The 16753-nt window shown below is 49.2% G+C and overlaps 1 protein-coding gene across 18 annotated transcripts in view; it reads right to left on the bottom strand.

Moving 5' to 3' along the window:
• Window positions 1-1244: 1244 nt before the first annotated feature.
• Window positions 1245-16753, bottom strand: part of HMBOX1 (homeobox containing 1) — a 185702-nt gene continuing 170193 nt past the window's right edge. For 12 of the 18 annotated variants that reach the window (XM_082402815.1, XM_082402834.1, XM_082402833.1 and 9 more), the window contains one exon: window positions 1245-15163. In XM_082402815.1, coding sequence (XP_082258941.1) covers window positions 15026-15163 — 138 coding nt within the window. In that variant the 3' untranslated portion in view covers window positions 1245-15025. The remainder of the gene's footprint in view (window positions 15164-16753) is intronic. The other 6 variants (XM_082402816.1, XM_082402822.1, XM_082402821.1 and 3 more) reach the window with 2 other exon arrangements.

Here is a 16753-nt window from a genome sequence, read left to right on the forward strand (position 1 = left end):
GATAAGCACTGCCGAATAATGACAGAAATTTGGCAGCCAGGAGCTATCCAGCTCTGAGGCAAGAGTCTCAGATTGATTTAGCTCCTAGGGTAAATCTTATTTTTTGAGCCGCTACTTACTGTCTTGCAACTCAATGAGATCTCCTTTGCATGAGGCTGTGGGGTTTTCACGGTTGCTCAGACCCCAAAATGGGCGCTAGTGGGTATGTCACGTTTAGTTCGTTCACTCTCTCGCTACTGGGTCCCTCGGAACGTGTGTGCGCCGTCCTGCACCAGGCCTGGTGTCGCTGGACAAGTCCCATGGTCGCAGAACCTAGAGCGTGGTGCCCACAAGAGGGGCCCCAGAGCTTCAGGGGTTGAGGAGGTTACCTCCAGGCAAGTGTGTTTGGAGGACTCGGAGACGAGGCGGGGGGGGAGGGGTGCTCTGGGGGCAGGTGGGGCCTGAAGGACAGAACCAGAAGGAGCAGTTTTGGCCTCAGTAGAGGGGCATAGGGTGGGGATGGTCCTCGGCATCCCCATCCCCCGAAAACCCGCCCGTCTACTTTGGCAACTTAGGGTTTGAGGGCAGCTTAAAGTTTTGCAGAGTCTTTTCTAGTTATGCATAATGAGAAAACAGACTGCGTCTTCCTGAGAAGGGGTCGTTAAACCTATCCGAGCCTGTCGGGTGAGAGGGGAGCTTGGGCACCCGATCCTTCAGTCCTGCTCAAGAATTGGCTCCCAACCATTGGACGCCTTAGAGAAAACACAAATTACAAAGCTTCAGCTTTTTTTCATGTTGTTTTTTTTTTTACTGCTAAAGGTGAAGCCCCAGGAAAGATGGCTCTTCTAGGAAAATGAGGTGCTCGGGGCATGGCCTGAGGTGGGAGTTCACGGCTCAGCAAAGTCCAAGGCTGTGGTCCTTGTGGAAGAGAAGCTTCCAGCATCCCAGTGGTTTTAGGATGTGGGAGGATGGTGCCTATAGTGAGGGGACCACAGGCGGGGAAGCTACGCGAAGAGATGGCTTCTCCTGGGGGATTCAGGGCAGACACGAAGGGAGCACAGGCTGGAGGAGAAGGGGCTGGACTCACGGCTGACGTTCCCTCAACCAGGAAGTGCTTGATTGTCCCCTTAAACCCTTTCAAGTGTCCTCGGGTCTCTGGGGCACCAGTCCGTTTTCAAAGCACGAAGGGACAGATATTCAGAACAGAAGTGGCAGGGCACTTCCCAAATGACTGTTCTTACTCAAAGAAATCCAACCAGTCTTCATTCAGTTATACATTTTATTCTCTAATAGGTACAATACTAAAATAAACACAAATTAAAAAAAAGTTTTATTAAAACAAAACTGTACAAAAAAGCAGTATACTACATTTTAATTACAGAACAGTCTACTGTCCAAAAGGCACTAATCCAGAATAGGAGATACAATGATACAGGACTCATTGGAACTATTTTAATCAATACGATAGAGCACTTGTTTCTTTGACCATTTACATCTAGAAACAAGGGCTGTTTGCTACAGTCATTACACACTGTTATAAATATGAGTCCCACAGGTGAAGGTGCAGTATCGCTCTCCCTAGAGAAGGTTCACGTCGCGAGGGGCTGTCTCGGGGCTGAGAGGTGGGTGGGCAGCAGGGGCAGGCCCAGGCCGGGGCCTCTGGACGCCTCTGTGGTGGGAGGGCCGGCTGTCCTGGGCACGCGGAGCTTGTCCTCCGGCCCGGCCTGTCCGATGGGCGGTTTCTGGCCATTGCTGGCGGCCATGCCACCCCCTCTTGGGTGTTAGCACCGGGAAGGTGGGTTCTGAGACCCTCCAGGTAACTGGGGCTGGAGGCCTGGGGGATGAAGTGCCAGCAGCTCGGCAGAGGGGAGGCGTTTTGTAACCTGATCTGAAAAAGGCAGCGACTACTTGGAAGAGGGGCGGGGAGCCCAGGGCAGGGCCGGTGAGCGGGGCAGCACCGCCAGGCGTAGCCCCTGCTGCTTTCCGGGCGGCCTTCTGGCCCAGAGGTGAGAGGCCCTGCCCCTCACTTCCGAGAGGTCCCGCGTCCCCTCCCAGTGGCTGGTGGGGCATCTGCGTTAGATCTGACAGTCTGTTTGGAAGCTGATGTCTAGCAACGGGATTTTTGCTCCCCTGCGCCCTCCCTCAGCCCCGCCTTAGGGCCTCGAGTGGCTCCCGGGCAGCCCGGGCCGCTGCCCCGTGTCCGGTGGCCGGGACAACCCTCTCCGCCCCACACTCCCTTCTCTCAGGACTCTGCCCCTAAGGAAGAGAGATACTGCAGCTTTCCAACAGTGTCATTACACGTAAGACGAAGACAGGCGTCTGATGTTAACAAAAATAAGTAACAAAGAAATAGGATTAAACCAAATCTCTTCTCACAGCATCCTATACTACATCCTCCTTCTGCTTAGCAGAAAATTGTACGTACACAAAAATACAAATACACAATTTTGTAGAACAGTCTGATTTTAATATATTTATATATATTTATATTTATACGAGTGGCAGGTTAGTTCATTATATAGAGCTTTTTGCACTTTTGGCTCATATGCAACAAGGCTTATAAATTCAGCTTTAGCTTTCATTCAGGTTTTATAGCTTTTGAACAAGTGTTTTCACATTTAAAGCAGCATCCAATTTGCACTAGGAGTTTGTGGTGATGGAGGAAAAGATGGGGTCAGGAGGTTACTGACAGGAAGGCGGGCTGGGGCCGGGGCAGATATACATTCCAGTGTGTGTGGCGACGCCGGAAGGATTGCTATGGGACAGAGTTGACCATGATGACCCCTTGAGGTAGACTGAACACCTTACAGCAGACTCAGACACAGGTGTGACTCCCCTCAGGGACACATGGTGCACAAGATGGGGACAGAGACCCGGAGACACCAAAGGGAAACACGAAGACTAAGACACGACGGCGAAGGCAGGGGGGACGCTCTGCCCCGAACCCCCCTGCCCCCTCCCCCGCCTGCCCGCAGGGGCCCCACTCAGCCGGTCGCAGGTACCCCAGTATTTGGTGGATGCTAAAGACTTCCCGGCAGTCCCGAGGCATCCCTGGCATCTGATCAAATGACCCCCGTCAACTCGCTTTCCCACCCTACGACTTTCCCACCCTACGACGGACGCCCAGGGAGACGGAGCCCAGGGAGACGGAGCCGCATGGGGTTCCGCGGCGGGAACCATCCCCCAGTGCCCGGCGCCCATGGTCCAGGTGAGCGGAGAGAAACCCACCTCTCCTCCCCTCTCCTCTCCTCTCTCCCCAGTTCAGCCTCGCGCCAACCTCGCTCACACTCTTTTCAACTACAACCCGGGGAGCTGACAAGCGCCGTGGAACCTGTGACCCAGCGCCTGGAGCGCCGAGGGTCTGCTCGGGGCTCGGCTCACGGGGGCAGCAGCTCCACGGCAGCCTCACAGGCCACCTCCACGACGGTGCTCGCCCCCCCCCCCACCGCCGTCGCTTCCATCCACTGCCCCCCTTCGCCACCCAGCTCAGTCCCTCTGGCAAACGCCGTACGTGCTAAATGGGAATGCCCAGTGTATGGGTTACTCCACTGTCCGAACAAAAATGCTGGATTCATGATGAAAATAAAGTGCCTGGGTATGGATTGTTCCCATTCTGCAAAACCCTTCTAACGCACCAGCCAATCATCCGAGCGCGGCTGGGTGCCACGGTGTCAACAGTGCGGCCACAGAAGAGCCCTCCTCATCCGCCCACCACGTGATCAAGGCCCCGAGTTTAGGTCAGACTTAAAGTACTTTAAAAAAGCAAACAAATAATCTCACACTCGTTTTCAAAGATGCACTTCTGATCTTGTTTCACCCCCTACCGATGACGGCCTTTCTGGGCCCTTGTGGGCAGACACCCTGATCCCTCAAATCCAGGAAGAGAGGACGAGGACAGGCAGCCAGGGTTACAGTGACCGATGACGGCAAATGCATCATCCTGTTTATAGCTCTGATTGACTTTTTGCCTGTTGGGTCTGGACGCACCTTCTGGCGGCTGTCAGACACACCCGGGCTTCTGCTCCGAGGCTGTCTCGCTCTCCCGCTTGCTCGCTCGGCAGCTGCGGACTTCGCTAAGCAGGCTCCTACACAGTCTCTGGGACCAGGACCAGGACCCCGTCCGCAGAAACACCCGTGAAGCAGCAGCACAGGGAAGAGCGACAGAGCCCGCGTGCTCGCCCTTGCAGTTGTTCTGCCTGCAGAACCCGGGGACCCTGGTGAGGGGCCGCCACCGTGGCCACCCACCCCAAGGGCCAAAGGCAGGGCACAGGCCGACTCTCTGGCGGGTCCCAGAGGTCTGTAACTTGTGTAGGCACTTAAAAAACAGAAAGAGAAGTTCATCCTCGGAAGGTACTGCATACCCAGCGTGACCACGGCCTTGGGAGGGAGGGGAGCCCACGGGGGATCAGAGAAGGCTGTGGGCTCTTCTGGGGGAGGCGGCTGTGATGCTCCCGGCGTCTTCTGGCGGGGACAGCGGCCCCCCTGCGGCCTGGGTGAACCGGCAGAGGCCTCTGTCCTTCTGGCTTGGGCAGAGCAGGAGGGACGGGTGGGACGGAGAGCGCACGCGGGGTGCGCGGGTGGCCGGCTCTAGGCTCGCAGCCGCTGGGCTGGGGGTGGGGCTTGGGCTGCACGGACTCGCTTCCTACCGTCAGTGCGAGAGAAACTACTAGGAAGAGACGAGGCCCTTGCGAGTGGAGGGTTCTGGGAACCGAGCGCAACCAAGAGCAGCCCGGCCAGAGCTGCCAGTGCCGGCAGAGCTCTTGCCCCGCCTCCAGTGCCTTTGGTTTCCGTTCGTGGTGCGCGTTTTCAGAGATGCATGATTAAGGGGTTCACTGACTAACAATACTGAATGTGGTTCCCAAGGCAAATGCTAACTACCGATAATGCTTCTGACAGGAGCCCGCAGCCCAGCTCCCTCACCCTCATTCGGTCCACCCCTATCGTACGTACTGCCCTGCCCCCCCGTGAATCTGGCATAAAAACGAGTTCAGGGTACTATCACTAGAGTAGCTGCTGTTTACATTAATACAGCACTAATGCCATTCTCTTTCCAGTTTAATAGCTTCAGTGAATGATGAAGTGGAAGAATAAGCGTCACAACTTTATGCTGGGCTCTTAGTTCCAGTAAAGCAAAAGGAGAGGTTTCCATGCTCAAAGGAAGCCAGAAACCAGACTGAGATTAGACCTGACGTGGAGGGAGTGGGAAGTTATGAAGAGAACAGGTGTCCTGAGACCAGCTCTGCGTGCACACCGGCTTGTGAGTCACGTGCGCCTTCCTCGGGAAGAGCCCACACCTCCCTTCTGAAGTTTCAGTGCCCCCAACTGCCACCGGAGAGATGCCAAATTGGGATCAGCACCTCAGTGGAAAGCACACGTGCCTTCTTCCCTTCCCTTTAAGGGTGGGTTTATTTGGTGGGGTGAGGGGAGTGGATAACCAACCCCCGCCACGAGCCAGCTAATGAAACAAGGAGCCTATTACAAGGGCCACCAGTCCCCAGTGGTCAACCTGGGGACCCTCTCCCAGCGCCACTCCCAGCGAGGCCTTGCTCCTGGGGTGGTTCCCATTCTTGGGCTTCAAGGATGCTTAGGGCATGACTCAGCGGTCCGAAGAGAGAGAAGTGACAGAGCCGGCCCCTGGAGAACCACCTAGTGAGAGGTAAAGAGCTGGAGAACAGGGGAGGGAGGAGCATGAATTTTAGTTAGCTGAGTCCTCAGGTCAGCTTAGAGCCCGTGTCCCTGACAACAGTCACTGAGACGCCACACAAACCCCGAGGCAGCTCGCCCCTGAGCTGGACTGTGGTTACCAGAAAGTTCTTACGCTGAGCCAGAGAGCCCACGGCGGGGCAGACACTGATCCAACACTGGTATTCCAGAGCCTCCAATCTCCAAAGCACTGGCCCAGCCCCGCCGCCTCTCGTGACTGTGACGGAAGGGACAGTGGACTGAGTTGGAATGGCTTAGCGAAACTTCCAAACACAGGCACTGAAGAAATGCTCCAAGAGCTGAATAGAGAGAACAGGAAGAGTGAGCTTTTAATATTCTCTGCTTCCACTTAGTGCAACTACACCCAAGCAGTGCTAGGATATTCGAGTTCCCCTCAGAACTCAGACTGTGACAGCCAAGATCTTCCATCCCAGCAAAAGGCAAGACCTTCCCGTTCACCTCCTAGAGGCGGAGATGGGGACAGGGGACTTGAAACAAGAGGTTTTGCGTCACAGCCGCCAAGCCTCACTGCGTTCACTGCGTTTCTGTCACCGTAACAGACAAGAAAGGCCAAGGAGAAAGGATGCCCTGGTGTCTAGGTCATCACAGTGACCCTGGTCCAGTGTCGGCACAGAAATGATGGCGGGGCAACAGTGCACCAGGGGGGTCAGCCGGCAGTGCCCACAAGCAAAAGGAACAGGTTAAGTACAGAGATTTCACTCAGCAGGGCCAGGCAGACATCCTGTTAATGTTCTACCAAGATGAGAGAAGTGACTGGAGATTTTACTTGACTTCATTTAGGGGGTACTGCTCAGTACGGTCTGTGAAACTTCACGAATCAATGAGACAGTGAAAACAGCACAGTGCTGGGCACACAGGACATGCTAGCAAGTGTCAGCGGCTACTTCGAGCTTCGAATGCTTGGGAGGTCTGAGTGTTGATGATGATTTAGAATGACGGCATCTTTACTCTGGTTACTTCTGGTGTTTTCTTCCAAAAAAATACGTATTTCAGGGGTAAGCACTACCTGTATTTTCACTGATTTTGGTAAGCTGGCTTTATTTTCCTTTTAGCGGGGCTGCGGGTGGTAAAGGAATACGTGGTGAAGGTTTTTCTGAGTCACCAAAGTGGCCTGTGGAAACATCTGGGGAGGGAAATGTCTTGCCAACTCCAGTTCTTTTTACGTAGCACCATCCTTTAAGCAGCACATCTAATACTTTGATCCCTAAAAGAGTAGATTGTGTTAGAAGGTTTTAATTGCAGTGATAATTCTATTTTCTTTGAATGTAAGCAGATAATCAGAATGTTCTGCTGGCTGTTTGAATGCATGTCTCACAAATCACAGAATTATACTCATCTAGTCAGTTTTCAGAATCGCTAATCTTAAGACAGATTCTCAATTCTAATGGAGATAGTTATCTTTCAGCAGTTGGGAAAATAAGAAAAGGGATGGGATACTCTAGTCTTCGGGGTCATAAATCCACAACCATTCCAGCTGTCAGAAGACCCAATAGGATCCCATAAAGAAGTCTCAATGACTGCACGTCTATCTTGAAAGCAGGTGGCGTGCAGGAGTCGGGGTTAAGTCACTTTTAGATCTTGTAGGAAAAGCAGCACTGAGTAAAAACCCTTATGGCATTATTTTTCCTGTTCTAGCACAACTACTATATATTTGATTGCAAGTATTTTGAGGGGGAAAAAAAAGAATCCCAAGGCAGAACCTTTATATCCAAATTCTGTGGGTGTGTGTGTGTATTTGGGGCTAAAGGGAGAGAACAGTTAGAAAGCAGCAGCCTACCTCAGCATTTTTATGAAACTGAAGTTTAATGTTTCGATTAGGATTCCCTCTGATATGTGGAGAGGGGAAAAGATGTGTAAAAGGGTAAGCAGGAAAGTATGAACAAAAACAAGAGCTGTATTTCCTTTAGTGGCTGCTACCTGACCCTGGAGTGTCCAGGCCTGAAGGGCGGGCTCAGGGGCCAGGCTCGCCAGCACAGCCAGGAACCGCAGGGACTGAAACAGCTTGTGAAGGGCCGCTGGGCACTATGTCGGGTGCTGGTATTCGTGTAGACTCACTCTTGATCATATAACTGAAGTGACAGGAAAAACCAAACAAGGCATATTCTAGAGAAAGGCTAGATAGTGACGCAGCAGCTCCCGTCCAGCCTGAGGCCTCAGGGTGAGAACACGGGCTTTGTGGGCAGGCCGTGTATGGTGTCAAGACAACATGGTGCTCCATGGGACAAGGTGGATGGAAAAGAAAACGAAAGTGGGAGAGAGAGAACATGGATGTGGAAGGGCCAAGGGGGGGCAATCCCACTGACACAGCAGAACAATGGGGAAAACTCAGGGTAACCAAAGGCTGCTGACATGAGGAGGCTGGTAATTACCAGAGATGTGAGCAAACCTGGGTGACATTCACACGTGTCCTTCTCCACCAGTAACGTTAGGACATTGCAAACAACAGTATTGCACTTACGCCGCATAGTTCTCTACAGCCCATATGTTTTAGTTTATTCATCTGTGTTCGTGTCATGTCTTCTGCTCTAGCTCAGGAAAAGCCTATCTAACTCAAGTGTAAGCTCCTGTTTGAAAAACACTTCCTGATGGTGACGGCAATGGAAATATCAAGCGACCAAGGGAAAATGTAGAATTCTAGGGAGCTCGTGAAGCAGGAAACATCAGGTGAGGCCAACACGCGACCCTGGCTGGTTGGCACGTGGGACAGAGTACTCTGGAGGCCTCATCAGTGGTTGACTCAGTTTGGGATTCTGATTGTAGTTTCTGCCATAGATGGAGCAGGTTGGAACTGGATGTGAGCGACAGGTTTCATGTGACTTAGTCAAATGGGGAGCAATGATCAAAGGCTTCCATTTTGAAGCTGAAATAACGCCAAATCCTTCTCTTTCACTTAGGAGAGGACGCGAACACTATGGCATTATTTTAGTTTACTGAGTTGCTGTTCCAAATGTTCTTGGGAGCATTAGTGCTAAAAGGGAACAGGGAATGGGAGATCTGCCATTTTCAATCACATAAAGGACGGAAATCCTTTTAATTATGACCATGCCAATCTACATCTTGCTGTTAAAACAGCTAATTACATGTCAGGAGGACACTCAGTCATTCAGAACAATTGTCGTTATATTTTTATATATTCATTCTGTGCCACCCCCCTCAATCGCCATGGTTACAATTTGAAAGGATTCAGGCAAACCTTCATTTGCTCACAGCACACCAACGTGAATCTGAGAGTTAATTATGGCTGTATAGAGCCATTTTTATTTAAGAGAGAGAGAGAATGAAAGCGGAGTCACGGGGGCTGGCGTACCGAGGTGGTGTGAAGCGCCCGTGGAGCCGTGCACGCTCGCCCGCGCCCAGGCCAGCGTGGGGCGGCTGCGGCTCACACCCCGCTGCTGCCCCGCACCCACCGAAGGGCACAACGCTGCCGTCCAGACGGGGGCAAGATGGCTCCCGTAACTGCCAAGGAAAAGGGATGTCAGGAGGGAAGGGCAAAGGCCCCCCGCAGAGGTGCCCTTCCGCTTGTTGTTCGGGAGCTGGCTAATGAGATAACGGGTGTGAGACGTGTGTGGTCAACTGTCGGGGTGTAAAAATGCTAGTTAGATTTCGCTTGAATGGAATGAACCAGATTTAGTTCTCACTGCTTGGCCCCCCCAGGTGTCACAGGAGTAATGATAAAAATGAAGCCCAGGATAGGCACATACCTGGAATCCCAAGGCGCCTACCGCGTCCTCGAGGTCTTTGGGTGACAATAAGAAGGGGATGCAAGATCCCCGCGTGCAGCCAAATTTCCCCTCTCCTCCCTCCCGTATTTATTCCCCTCTTGCTAGGAAGAGAAAACCACTGTTCCAGGAAACTGGATTTCTCAAGGGCGCTGGCTTTCCTTTTGCTGCTGTTTCTCATCCCCACTAAGGAAGAATAATTAGGCTGCTATGGAAACTGCTCAGTTTATAAGCTTCCGGCGATTAGTGAGTCAACCGTCGACCCTCTAAGACGGCAAGAGTAGTAGCTTATCACTTTTAGCCTGTGAGAATTAAGAACAGCCTTTTGTATAACCTGTTTGTGAGAGGGGTTTCTGTGACTGGAAAATGGACTTATGGGCTTGATGTGTTTTTAAAAAGCCTTTCCCACCACCTTAGTGCGGCAGTTCTCTTGAGAGCAGTAAGGAAATCTTTCCTCTTAAGTGATTATCATCTTTTGAAAAGAAGACCCTATCATGAAGGCGACTGCAGTACAGAAAAAGAAAGGGCCCCTTCTTTGACAGCACACCACCGTTAGGGCCATCCTTCCAGGATAACCTGGGCATTCACGGTTGCCTCCCGGGGAAAACCTCCCATTCTCATTATGGGGCGATACCTTTAAACTGGGTAATTTAGGTATTACCAGGTAACGGCAACCAGACAATACGGAGATTAAGAAACAGAAGAGGGTTTCCAGGGCATGCAGCTCAGTTTGCCAAATTCAATATGGCTAACAACTGATCCCCAAATCCTGAGTAAACATCCTTGTTATTTAGAGAGCACACAAAAAGGAATGTCTTACGCAGCTCCTAGCCCTGCCCCCCTGCATCCCCACCCCCACCCCACCCCTGTGCCCCGCAGAGATACCACCAGCGGGAGCTGGTCAATGTGCCCAACGTTCACTTGGGAAATCTTGACAAACAAACAAACGCGGCTCAGTAAAGCTATAAATGGATTTGGCTGGTCTCAACGCAGCCCCAATGAATACAGTAGTAAAACATTACTAATAATCACAACAACAAAATGACAAACTCTATCACCACTGTGACATAAGATTTAAATCACACACAGAGATTAACACAAAACCAACGCACGAGTAGAGGGTCAGGACTATTGAATGCAGAGTGCTACTGCGCACAAGGTCATCAATAAGAAGAAAAATTATTGCCTAAGAATCTGTTGAGACTCGTTGGGGAAAAAAAATACTCTGGTGGTTCTCTGAACAACAACAAAAAGAGACAAACAGCAATTTTAAAAGGCAGAGCCACGAGTTAAATGGGAAGACTGCTTCTACCCAAACCCTTCTTAAGACCAAAGAGAGAGAAGGACTTGACGTTCACATTTTTAGGACAGGGGTGGGGTATCATTTATGAAAAAGGGATTATTTCCACTGTTGTGGGCAGAGAGAGTAGCTGGTCAGCGGAATATGTAGCTGGTCAAAAAGCTGGGCTGCAAGACAGGAAGGGGTGTTTGTGTGAAGAGATGGACCACACCCCCCTACTCTGCCTGCTGCAGAGGATAAAAAAATTGCAGCAAGGAGTCAGCTCAAGATGAGACCTTGGTTTGGAGCCCAGAGGAAAAGAGAAGAGGAGTTGTTCACAGACAGAGAGGATGTGACTGTAGATTCCTGATGAAATGAAAGTCTAGTTACTTACACTTGGTGCCTGATGGTTGAAATCCAAGAGGGAAGTGTGTAAAGACACAGGCCAAACAGGGAGAACGGAAGCAACTGTATCACTAGCTCTTCACGAGTTGTCCCTTTTGAGGTAAAGGTGCTGTTCGTCACCAACTGCTGCCATGATAAACCTACAGGACGGAGGACTGGGTTTGCATCCTCCCATACGAGGGGCTGCTCCCTCCCTCACGTCCTTTTAGGTGATCACCGCGCCTGAGCTTAAAGGGGGGCTTCCTGTTCGAGGATCTTTCTGTGAAGGACTGAGACGTGGGGGAGAGCCCACCCACCGAACGACAACATGTGGGAACTCTACAGGCTCCACAGGCAGGAGGAGGCCACCCAAAGGACTGAGGCCGTGAAGAAAACTGCCTCAAGGGGTGCTCCAGCCTTACAGGCGTTGCTGAAACCAACCACAGTGTCTATTTGGTACTGACGGGTCCTGGAAGGTCACAGATCAGAGTGTACTGTGTAGCCCTCCCTGGCCTTCATCTGCTGTTACGGTTCTCAAGAGATGGGCAGAAATGGCATTAGGATGGTCCATCTTCAAAGCGTCCCTTTGTAAGGCTGTGTTTTAAGAAGGCTAGGAAATTTACCCATGTGACCACAGTATAATTCAATGAAAGTGTCTTAAAAGAATAACAGACAAGTTACCTGAACTGCTTGCAAGGTTTCCCCACCTGACACGTTTAGTCTTCCTCACCTGGGAAGGAGCAGCCCCTGAAAGAGTCCTCGGGGGCCTGAAAAAAGTACAGCAGGAAGTGAGAAAAGAGGACAGAAAAACCGAAAAGCACACAATGGGATGTTTTAAGAGCCTGGCTATTTTCCCTTCAGTAAGAGAGCAGTTTAGGGTTTCTATTTTAATACCATCTCTTAAGCCTGAAAAAGCTTAAGAAAAAAATTTACTCCCCAAAGATATTACAAATTAGACGGTGGCAGCTCCATATGCCACTGTAAGAACTAAGGTAGCCCGGAGAAGAGAGCAGAGCTAAACCTGATGACAAACAAAAAACCAATGGTAGATTTAAATCGAGGCCCCAGAGAACTAAATTTTCACTCCTGGGGAAAAAGCAAAAGTTACATGCAAAGCAGTAGATGTTAGAGCAGACCGGCAGCCTTCTTTAATCAAGCCAAGAGCTCCGCGTGCAGGGCCCCTTCCTCCAGTTCCTACTGAACCCAAGGCAATGCTGTGCCACACTGGCAGACACATTCTTCCACTTTCCCCAGATTTCCAGGTAAGCACCTGGTACTGCCTTCATGGATACTCTCCTTTACGCTTTGAAGCTTTCTTTCCTTCCTTAAAGGTCTTAAATCAATGAAACCTTTTAGCTCTTCTCTGGCAATCACCCTGTGTCTTTAGAAACTGCAGCTGCCTTTACAGTTTGAGTCTGTTTCTTTAAAAGGACCAGCAAGAACAAATGATACTAGCAATCCCATCTTAAAGAAGCTATCAATTATAATAATCTCCTTACAATAAATCATGGATGTGGCTTGTCAGACAGTATATTTTTCTCTCTCCTTTTCTTTCTGATTCAACTGAAAATAAGCAGACAAAATTCCACCGAAATGGAAAGATATGTTGTATTTTTTCTAAATAATATCAGAGGAAAGAAAGATAACACCGTCTCCTAATAGAAATAAAAAGTCAAACACACCGAGAAAGAAAATGAGTGGGGGGATCGATCATTCCTGAGAATAACAAATGCTACTCTTGAATTCGTTGGTTCAAGTAATATAGTTAAACAGAAAAGGCTACTCCATTTTACTTCAATTCTTGGAAGCTGGAAAAAAATATATACATTTTCCCCCTGAAATCCAAGGACAAGAGCGGGCCCAGGCCCTGCCTGTAGCTCTATAAAGTCACAGACCCATAGAAGGTGGCACCTTCATGCCTCTCAAAGGCTTCCTCACACTGACATAAGCAGGATGAACAGACAGTGGAGGCGATCTCATCAGCGTGTGCCTTAGGTGCAGTGAGACCAGCTAGAAGCTGGCGGATGTTCAAACTCACTGCTGAGGAAAGGAGAAATGAAGGCGGCCAGTCATTCTCTCTCTCAATGGTTTTAAGTTGAAAACATTTGGTGGGGGAGGAAGGGTGAAGAGGTAAGGAAATGGCACTCTCCTTCAATCTTAGAATCACTTTCAGGCAATGGATAAATAGACGAAGCCCTGCTTAACAGCCAGGCCCATATTCCCCTTTAAACGAGGCTTCGTTGTCTGTAGGAAGGAGAGAGGGAACGAGGCAGGAAATAGAGAGCAGCTGTGCCTCCTTCAGACGCACCCTACGCTGCTACACTGAAGGCTGTTTCCTCTTACCCACAGTGACAGTGTGTCCTTTAATCGGGATGCCAAGAGATCATTTTCATACAAGGCCAGCAGATGTAATTTTCTTGGACGCATGAATAGTTCATCATTTTGCTACTGGACGACAAGGTGATCACAGGGTGACTTTATAACTCAAGTTCACTGTTTGGTATTTTGAGTTCTCAAAATGAAAAAAAGATTTATCAAATATAAATATCTTTAAAAAGTAACAAAAGTGCTACATATGTGATCAAGGAAAAAAATTCCATTAGTTACTGCCGCTTAAAGTAGATTAAACTTTACAAATATTACCACATCCATTATCAATATGGCTTCCAATTATTAAATAAATTGCCTGTAGCAATATAGCTTTTCATACCTCTACAAGGACAGAGTAAAGAGAACACCAAAGCAGTCACATCCTGTTGTATCGCGCAGACCCACCGCATAAGTGGCAAACGTCCCCTGCTTTTTTCTGCTCCTAGTTAGGAAAGTATTTGCATTTGTGAGAGAGTCAGTCAGCATAATCCCGCTATAAAGTCCTCTATCAACCTCTCATGTTGAGGGGGCTTCAGTTAGTGGATACAAAGACTGGAAGTTCATTCACTCACTTTTGACCTTAGCTCCATCCTCGAAATGCCTTTTTTTGGTAGCAGGGAAAGGGGACACAGGAGGCAAAGCAGCTTCCGTGACGACCTCCAGCACCTTTCCAGGCAGGCATGCACCTGTGCCACGTACTGTATAGTGGTTCTGAGAACTGGACTTAGCATCCGTTAGACATTCAGCTCATGTTTTTTCACAATGCTCTCAAGCTGGGCTTTGTGGGTTTGTTTTTTTTTAAATGACTTTTGTTTTTTGTCATTTTTCTGTTTGTTTGTTTTAATCATGGTCCCAAAGGCAGAGGCAGTATTTTATCTACTTAAGTCACACAGCTTGTGAGAGGAAAGGATGTCTGTGTCAGGCATGTTAACATCAACCAAAATCTGAGATCGAGTGTTTCCACTGACATTCTTAGCACAGCACCCAAAGAAGTATAATCTAGCCACAGTGTGACTATTATGAGGCACGGCTTATTGCAGCTGGAAATCGATTCTTCCCACACTGAGGTGGGGGTTCTAGTGTCCCTTTTACTCTGTGGGTACTCCCCAAATGGCGTCTGTCCAGCCTAGGCCACACTACCTCAGCTTGCATCCTACCAGCCTCGGGGAAGGAAAAGGGGTACAGACTAGTGTTATAGGAATCTAAAGGTACCCAAGGTTTTACACACAGCCTAATATTTGAGAACTGAGGGCTATCTAAATACCTGGAAGCACTTTCTTGGAATGCTAAGACAGAGCAGCAAGATTTTCTAGCCTCGGGGGCTGGGAGAGGGAAGTTTGGTTGGTTGGTTGGTTGGTTGGTTGGTTATCATTTACTGGGAATTAATACTGAGAGAGTATATGTAAAGGCTGAGGGCACCATGCCATCTTCACAGAACAAGACCCTAACGGCTAACTGACATACAAGAAACTGCAAGTTATACTGTAAGAACACATGTTAAGGACCGAGGAAAGTCTGCTAAGGTGCTATGTCTAAACTAAGTTAACTTCTCGTGTCCAATCCTCCCTCATCAGTCGTCATCCAGGGCCTCTGTCTTGATTTCGTTGGCTCCTTGTCGGGCCAATGCCAAGATAGTGTGGTTGACTGCTGCCATTTCCACAGCTAATGAGATGGGGTCTTGGTGGTCACTATGGCTAGTGCTGTCATCCTAAATGTGCAGAGATAAGAAACAAATGTTAATAGTGCCCTGGTAAAATTCTCTAGCGCACAGAAAGGCATGCTGCGGGCAAGGGGAGGCAGAACATTCGTGGGAGAAAACAGAGTTGGGGGCGTCATGACAGAATAGAGGTGAAATGTATTTAAGTAGACACTGAATGGATATAGGTCCAGAGACTTCTGGTTGGCATTTTTATGATTCAACAAATAAAAAGCACTGAAATGTTTTTTTCTTGCTGAGAATTTTTTCCTTCTATCAGAACGATTGCTGGGAATGATGATCAAACCTGGACCATTCCAAGTTTGCAACAAATACAGCACTAGTTAATGAGGGCCAAACTAGTGAGCTTAAATTCTGGATTGGTGCTCTTACAAACAGATTATCAGAATTCCTAGTATCTCTCTACTCAACTGAGAAAACTAGACAAAACTACAGACACCAACACCTTACGGATAAAAATGCTTTTTTGTAAAAAAAAAAAAAAAAAAAAAAAAAAATGTTTTGTAAAAAACAAACCAAAAAAAACCCCCCAAACCCCAAACTCTCAATTACAACAGGACAAAAGTGTAACTGCTGGAAATGGGTTCGCGAGAAAATGTCGCCTGGCGCTCTCCCGCTGTAAGGGAGCCGGGCAAGGGAAGTGCAGGTGTCTTACTTGGAGGGAGCGTGAAGCTCGCCTTCTGCAATGCCAATGTGTTAAACAATACAGCCGTGAAGGAGACTGGCACTGCAGGATGTTCGTCAGGCGCTGAAGATGGTGTTACAAATAAGGGGTAAGTTTCTCACCTGTCACATCTTCAGGGAAACTGCATCGAAAAGCTTTAGAAAGGGTGAGTCCCTTTGGGCGAAAAATAGCATGGCATGTGTTGCCCTTAGGGCATCTGGGAGAAAAGGTGGAAGTGATCCACCTACATTGGTAGACTAAAAACTAACAGGAACGTTTCCACTTAGAAAGACTCACAGAACATTCTCTTGAGTGAAACATGGAGCTCTGATTTGGAGTCCTCAGAGGGAAATTCTGTGCTCATTCGCACAGGCTGGCCTTTAGTTTAAATAGGGATCAGCATGGCATTGCTGGTACCCTGGCAGTGTCTGTGCTCAAGCTGGTAAACAGGGGCTGCAAAGCGGTCGGCAGAAGGGAGAACACAGTGGACTCTATTAAAAGAGCTGGCTGAGGGGCAAGGCAAAGGTGTACATCAAATAGGAAAGAGCCAATGTTTTCCTGCTGGGGCCTAGGAGAAGAGACCGTACATTCTCTTCATATTCCAAATGGAACGAGTTTAAAATCCTATAAAAAATTTAACGAACTCTGTCAACAGATTTGTGAGGGGAAAATTCCCACATTCTTAGTTAGTGAATTATTCCATCCAGTGGCTACAATTAAATATATTTTCCCCCTAAGCAATGAAGAGTAAGTCAGGGTGAGGTGGGCAGACATGCATTTATGAGAGGGTGTGTGTGTCGATGTGCCAGAGACTCTGGAGGAACCACTCTCTCGGCACGAGGGTTCCCACGGCACCGGGGCCGAAGCGGGCGGGCCCTTCTACTGTGTGCTGGTCCGAACGTGTCCAGGCAGGGCCA

Source organism: Balaenoptera borealis (genome assembly GCF_965194805.1).
Source record: "Balaenoptera borealis genome assembly, chromosome: 8".
Lineage (NCBI taxonomy): Eukaryota > Metazoa > Chordata > Mammalia > Artiodactyla > Balaenopteridae > Balaenoptera > Balaenoptera borealis.